Source organism: Malaya genurostris, chromosome 3, assembly GCF_030247185.1.
Source record: "Malaya genurostris strain Urasoe2022 chromosome 3, Malgen_1.1, whole genome shotgun sequence".
NCBI classification, from domain to species: Eukaryota; Metazoa; Arthropoda; class Insecta; order Diptera; family Culicidae; genus Malaya; species Malaya genurostris.
This window is the reverse complement of record NC_080572.1, coordinates 227,112,183-227,118,724: the sequence shown is the minus strand read 5'-3', so window position 1 is coordinate 227,118,724 and position 6,542 is coordinate 227,112,183. Positions and strand designations below refer to the sequence as shown.

Below are 6,542 nucleotides of genomic sequence, written 5' to 3'. Positions count from 1 at the left end.
AAATGAATAAATTTCAACAATAGACTTTACAAGAAAAATTTTTCAAATAAATATATAAAAATGTCTTTTTGTACGGAAAACATGGAAACATGTTCTGAAACTCCCCCCGAAAATTTTTTCTGGGTACGCGCCTGCTCAGATGTTATAGTTTTCCAACGATTGATTGAGTTACTTATGTTCGTGTTATAGCGTTACCTTAGACTTTAAAATGACCAGTATTACTAGATGTCAAAATATTACCGCACCAAAAAGGGTTCTGTGATTGAAATGAAACAAATTTTACAAATTACATCATACTCGAAAAACAAAAACAAAAGACAATTTATTTAGCTATAATAATAAACCGATCGTTGGAATGTTCCACTAATCTCACGAATGCAATTAACATTTGCACAGTGGATTGCGCCACCTGATAAACGACATCGTAGAACTGATCGCTTCGCTGGTGCAACCGATGGACCAGCTCCCGGACGCGATCTTTCGGCAGTTCGTTGTCACCATCGTGGCGGATGTTCAATTTTTCCAGCACACTTTTTGCATCGGCCAACGGATTCGAATCCGAGAATCCTCGCTGCGTATTGAAAAATTCAAAATCATCGTCACCATCGGATAGCAGCAAATCTCGTCCCTGTCGCGAGGAGTAGTCGGGACTTGCGATGAAAGGAATGACCGACCGGGACTGACCGTACGAACAGGTCACCAGAGCTAAACCACATGCGGACAGTAGCCCGAAAAGTAACCACCTGGATGTCATTGTGACTGGAAATGACAATTGATATCAATTTGCCAAAAAGGTGGGAAAAGAGTTTTTACTTACCTTTCTAATGAACCCGAACCAGAAGTGAAACCGTTCGCTGGATGGACTGGAAATGAATGAAACAAGTGAAATGGGCTGGGTGTATCTTTATACATTGAACCCACTTGATCGTGGTTTTTTTGTTGATCGACAGAACTTTCGAAAGGAAGAAAACGCGTACATGTGGGTACACTAGACACGAACACCAAAACATTTCTTTTTGTTGTGTACTGTAAGAGCGTTGCTTGAGTTGGGATGATTATTTCGAAAACTATTTGAGCCAAGCGAAGGGAAGGAAGCTACAATTTTCGATCCAAAATATTAACTTTATTCAAAATGTTTTCCGTGACTGGAGTACCGAAGTTTGTTTAGTTGAAAGTAAAACGCTCCAAATTTTACTTTCACTTGCTCCTAACACAAGTACGATATCAGAAGCCAGCATGCATTAACAGTATATCAATAACTTCGGTTCGATGAAAACGTGTGGTTTGCAGGATCCTGCCTTCGAACAACTTTGTCATGGTAAAATCTCTCGTCATGCGTGACTTGCTTCGTTAGTTAGAATTAATTCCTATTTCGGGGTCACCTCCTACAGCACCCGCTTTACCAGATGCTGCGTTTCATTCTGTTTGTTCTTTTGCTTCGGCTTCGTATGTCCCACGCTCACGATGTTCGACCGATTGATCAGGACAAAGCCCCACTCAGAATGGTGGCGACCGAAGAGGTGGACTCGCGAGAGGTGGAAGAAGCGCTGACCAAGCTGCACTTTGCTCTGCTGGTGGAGTCACGTCAACAAGAAGGAGAATCCCTGAATGATACCAGCATCGGTGGTGATCTGAACCGTCAAAAGTTCGCGGAACTTGTGACAAAAATCAACGACGAAGCGAATCTGCTCAGAAGTCAAGCATTGATTCTATCAAAGGCGTACCAAGTGCTACTGGTCAAATATAAGGATGCAACAAAACAACTGAAGAACTGTTCGCGGAGCAGCAATGAAAATGATTCTACTACACAAGGTAAGTCAGTGCAGAAAGGCTAGAATTGCATCGGAATCGAAGTTGAACTAAAATTGAATACTGTTTTGATTTTTTTTGTGCAGGGAACAACGTTGCCTTCAAATCTATATCCGAGTATGGAATCGAATCAACTTCTCCATGTCCCATCTTAGAAGGTACCAGCAAAAGAAAACCAGCGGCATGCATCTGCAATTGTCGATTCCCGTCAACTTCTCCAGCGGGACATTCGGAATCGAATGCCGTGGGGAATACTTACTATTACTACAATACCTACTACACCCCGGAAAGCGTCGGTTCTTCCTCTAACAACGGTCAGCCCAACGTAGAACCTCCTTACTCTTTCGGTTTACAACCGGCAGCATATCCAACACCGAATGAAATCAATGATTCCGATGACCCTGCTGACGCACCGATCAGGAATCGTCCTGGCTCACATTCGGCATACGATGCGTTGCAGGATCTGGAGCAACATTTGGACCAGAAAATCGAACGATGGAAACGAACGTTTTTCGATCGCCATGAACGACGCAGACTGGAAAAGTTGTACACGCCGGAACAGATTCGATCTATGTTCACACAATGGCAACGGGAACAGGGACACGGTAAAGCCGCTGAAACTTTTTCGGACGATGGTTGGCAAGAAAGGGGAGTTTCGAGGAACGTGCTGCCAAACGAATAGAGAGCTTTGTACACTTCATGTTGAGTCACAATGACTCTGGAACACATTGCGTAGTTGCTAGTATTTATTTGTATGAGGTCAAATTGAGTGAAGTGTAAATATACTTAGTGTTAGTAGTTGGATGAGTTTTATTATGAAAATCGGAGAAAAGATCAAGAAAATCTTCAGACACCATTTTCTGTTGTTAAGCATAATGTTTTTACCGAAATTGATTTTAATTTAATATTAAAAAAAAGTTGGATAATTAGACGGTGCTTTTCAGCTTGCTAATCTGAGTGTAAAACTGTGTCATTGGGGTGGTCCATGTTTGGATTCAAATCTGGAATTCAACTTTTTAAATTGAACTTAAAATGATTGTACCTTACAGCGAAGTTGCAGAAAATTTGATTTTAAGCAATTTTGCTTAAATAACCGATTTTTCAACTGTAGTTTTTTTTTTTTTTTTATTTGTAGTTTTTTAATGTCATTGTTCGAAAAAGTATTTTATGGGACACTTGCAGAACTTATTTCAAACCATCATTTTGCTGAAAACAAAAAGGATGTTGTTATGTTATTGCGTTTCAGAGACTTTTTTTGATTTCAATTTATTTGTGTTAACAAAATTACACCCTCTCAGCTTTCTCCTTTAACTTTTCTAATATTATGCGCTTTCAGAAACTGTATAGAAGTCATGTTTATCGATCTGATATCGATAGATATTTTAAGGTTGACTAGTTTTTGAAGTAGAAATAATTAGAACATTTAAATTGCATCCTGAACCAGTTTTGCTTTGTGTGCAGGTTTATTGTCGCCCCCACCTCCCACCAAACACAAACACCAACCTTCCCGATCAACAAGGGATAACAAAATTTTATCTGGGGTTGATTCGATTTTTCTATCTAAGTTAGTCATAATCTTGGCCTCGTTAATAGTTAAAATAACAAAAATTATAACTCAATTTAACCTAGGTAATAACAAAATTGTTACAAACCTTGATATTTAAATATCAATATTATATCTAAATTTGTTACAAATTTAGTACGACTTTTCAGTTGTTATTACCCATTTTTTGGGGGAGAAGGCTTTATCGTGCAACTCTAAAAATAGATTTCGCGAAGTAAGATGAAATTGCATACCTTTAGGTGATTTGATTTGCGATAAAAAAAGGAACAGTTAAGCGACTGGTTTCGAACCGAGAAGTTTTGAGTTGCCAACATACGCTACGATTGCATCGGAGCATGAGAACCAACTGAGGTTGGGAGGATATATTGTCATCATATAATAACTAGTGTAAGTCCATATTGCTACAAAAATAATCTATCGCTCTCCATCTCTTTCGTCGTTTCCTTCCAACCGGCATAGGAATGACAAAGGGACTATTTTAGAACTATGAGCAAACTTTTTTTTGGTACTGAAGAATAGTTATAAATTAACGGGAATGATTAAATTCAGTGAAACAAAACTACCTTATAGCATTTGAGGAAATTAACTAATGAATTATAGTTTTTCAGATTTTTGTTCTTCGTACCAAGAAGGCCGACTTTCAATTCGAATCAGTTCGCTCGTTCAATTGAAGTAGTGAATTGTCTGTACGTGTATGTGTGTCGATTGGTGGGAATATTTGATTAAAATGTGCACTTAATTTTCTCGAAGATGGCTGAATCGATTTTCGTAAATTTAGATTAGAATGAAATTTCGTTTGAAAGACAGTAAAATATCAGAAGAAGGGTATATAACATCGATTCGTATAGCAAGTTTTAATGATTGATGATCAACCAATTGCCTATTAGTCACATTTGTTTGCGATATCCGCAGCCAGAAGCCTCGCAAGTAATATTCAAAAACCATCAAAATTGAACCTTTATTCTGGTTTGATTGTTTGATATATACCTAGATTGACTTACAGAAAAACTATTCAAATGGAAAGTCTCATATTGTGAGTTGGTTGTTTTAAACTCCACATTACAAGTTTCGAATCCCAGCTCATGGTTCCAGATTGGAAGTAATCAAAATATTACGAAATGCGACTATCATAAATTTATCAGATATGGATAGATTGAACTTTTCAAATCGAAGGTGTAAAGTGTAGGTGTCGTTTTTTGTCTGATTCATGAAATTCAAAATGTTCATTCAATGATATAGATGACAACGGGCAAAATTCGATATCTGCAATTCGTAGTTCTTATTAATTGATGACCCAACCAACTCATTTCGATTTTGCTGATTTTTGATCCAAAAATTGTGAAAGTGATTCGATATTACTTTAGTTTGCGTTAGGCCATGATGATATCATCAGCGCCACTAGTGAGCATTTTTCAATGTAATATTAACAAAGTGTTTTATTTAGAACTACGTAAAAAATCATCAGATCAACATAGTATAAAGTACAGCAAGAACTAAACATAAATCGATACGAATTTTTTAATATTTTTTTTCTCTATTTTCAGTACATCCGGGGTCCGTTAAACTAAAGTCGCTGTTTTCAATCTGCAACTAAAAGACCTATAAATCGAGAAAGTATTGAGCTGAGTTTAGATTTTGTTTTTGAGCCCAGTTTAGATTTTGTTTTCCGTTTATTGCAGCGTCACTTTTGAAGAAGTTATGAAATTTTTAACAGTTATCACTCTGTGTTTTTGGAAACAAAAATCGGCCACCGATAATATTGATGAATTTAAGCATTCATTTTACTCCAAGCTTGTGAAAATTATCTCTTAGGAAACATTGCGGATTCAATGAACTGAGTCAAATGCTATATCACTATTTCCAATATTTATTAGTCGAGTTTTAAAGCTTTTGCCTTACCTTTCTTTGTTCATGAAAGAAAAAGCGCAAAATCATCTTGAAAAATATTTATATTCAATATGAAATTAATGTTTGAATAAAAATTTTGCACGATTTAAGTAGGAATTACTACGTTATCAAATTTAAAATTAAGCCCGTCATTTCAACATCAAATATCAAATTATTGTTTTCAAAATCATCTTCAGGTATGTGAAATTGGAAAAAAATGTTCTTCATTGAAGCATAGCATTTTTCGGGTTCAAGTCAAAAATATGATCAACAAAAGTGTTTGAACTCATTTTTTTTAAATTCTCTAGTATAAGTAGAACTGCCATCTCCGCCTAGCAGTCCAACTTGAACCGCTAAGCAGACGCAAAGTCCACACTACTTATGTGACCCTTTAAGGATATAACACTAGGTGCCATATCCTATCTGACGTCTCGGGCGTAAACGAATGACGACTGGCTACTGGTCGCCGCAGAGTTTGAACATTTAGGGGTTTTTTGTTTTGTGCAAAAAAGCACATATTTTGTTTCAAGTTTCTTTGCGTTTCGCCTTCGGCTCGTCAGTGCTTAAAGCAGTTCAAGTAGAACTGCCATCTCCGCCTAGCAGTCCAATTTGAACCGCTAAGCAGACGCAAAGTCCACACTACTTATGTGACCCTTTAAGGATATAACACTAGGTGCCATATCCTATCTGACGTCTCGGGCGTAAACGAATGACGACTGGCTACTGGTCGCCGCAGAGTTTGAACATTTAGGGGTTTTTTGTTTTGTGCAAAAAAGCACATATTTTGTTTCAAGTTTCTTTGCGTTTCGCCTTCGGCTCGTCAGTGCTTAAAGCAGTTCAAGTAGAACTGCCATCTCCGCCTAGCAGTCCAACTTGAACCGCTAAGCAGACGCAAAGTCCACACTACTTATGTGACCCTTTAAGGATATAACACTAGGTGCCATATCCTATCTGACGTCTCGGGCGTAAACGAATGACGACTGGCTACTGGTCGCCGCAGAGTTTGAACATTTAGGGGTTTTTTGTTTTGTGCAAAAAAGCACATATTTTGTTTCAAGTTTCTTTGCGTTTCGCCTTCGGCTCGTCAGTGCTTAAAGCAGTTCAAGTAGAACTGCCATCTCCGCCTAGCAGTCCAACTTGAACCGCTAAGCAGACGCAAAGTCCACACTACTTATGTGACCCTTTAAAGATATAACACTAGGTGCCATATCCTATCTGACGTCTCGGGCGTAAACGAATGACGACTGGCTACTGGTCGCCGCAGAGTTTGAACATTTAGGGG

The 6,542-nt window shown here is 38.0% G+C and overlaps 2 protein-coding genes across 2 annotated transcripts; one reads left to right on the top strand and one right to left on the bottom strand.

Moving 5' to 3' along the window:
- Positions 1-294: 294 nt before the first annotated feature.
- LOC131437995 (uncharacterized) lies at positions 295-903 on the bottom strand. The gene is made up of 2 exons (XM_058607724.1): positions 818-903; positions 295-759 (listed from the first exon to the last, which is right to left on the bottom strand). Exon 2 carries the CDS (start codon positions 752-754, stop codon positions 323-325), a length of 432 nt encoding a protein of 143 aa, XP_058463707.1. The 5' UTR covers positions 755-759; positions 818-903; the 3' UTR covers positions 295-322.
- Positions 904-1,162: 259 nt separating this feature from the next.
- On the top strand, positions 1,163-2,622 carry LOC131437184 (uncharacterized). The gene is made up of 3 exons (XM_058606360.1): positions 1,163-1,318; positions 1,392-1,812; positions 1,896-2,622. The coding sequence occupies exons 1-3, from the start codon at positions 1,316-1,318 to the stop codon at positions 2,489-2,491; spliced, it is 1,020 nt and encodes a 339-aa protein (XP_058462343.1). The 5' UTR covers positions 1,163-1,315; the 3' UTR covers positions 2,492-2,622.
- The last annotated feature ends 3,920 nt before the right edge of the window (positions 2,623-6,542 follow it).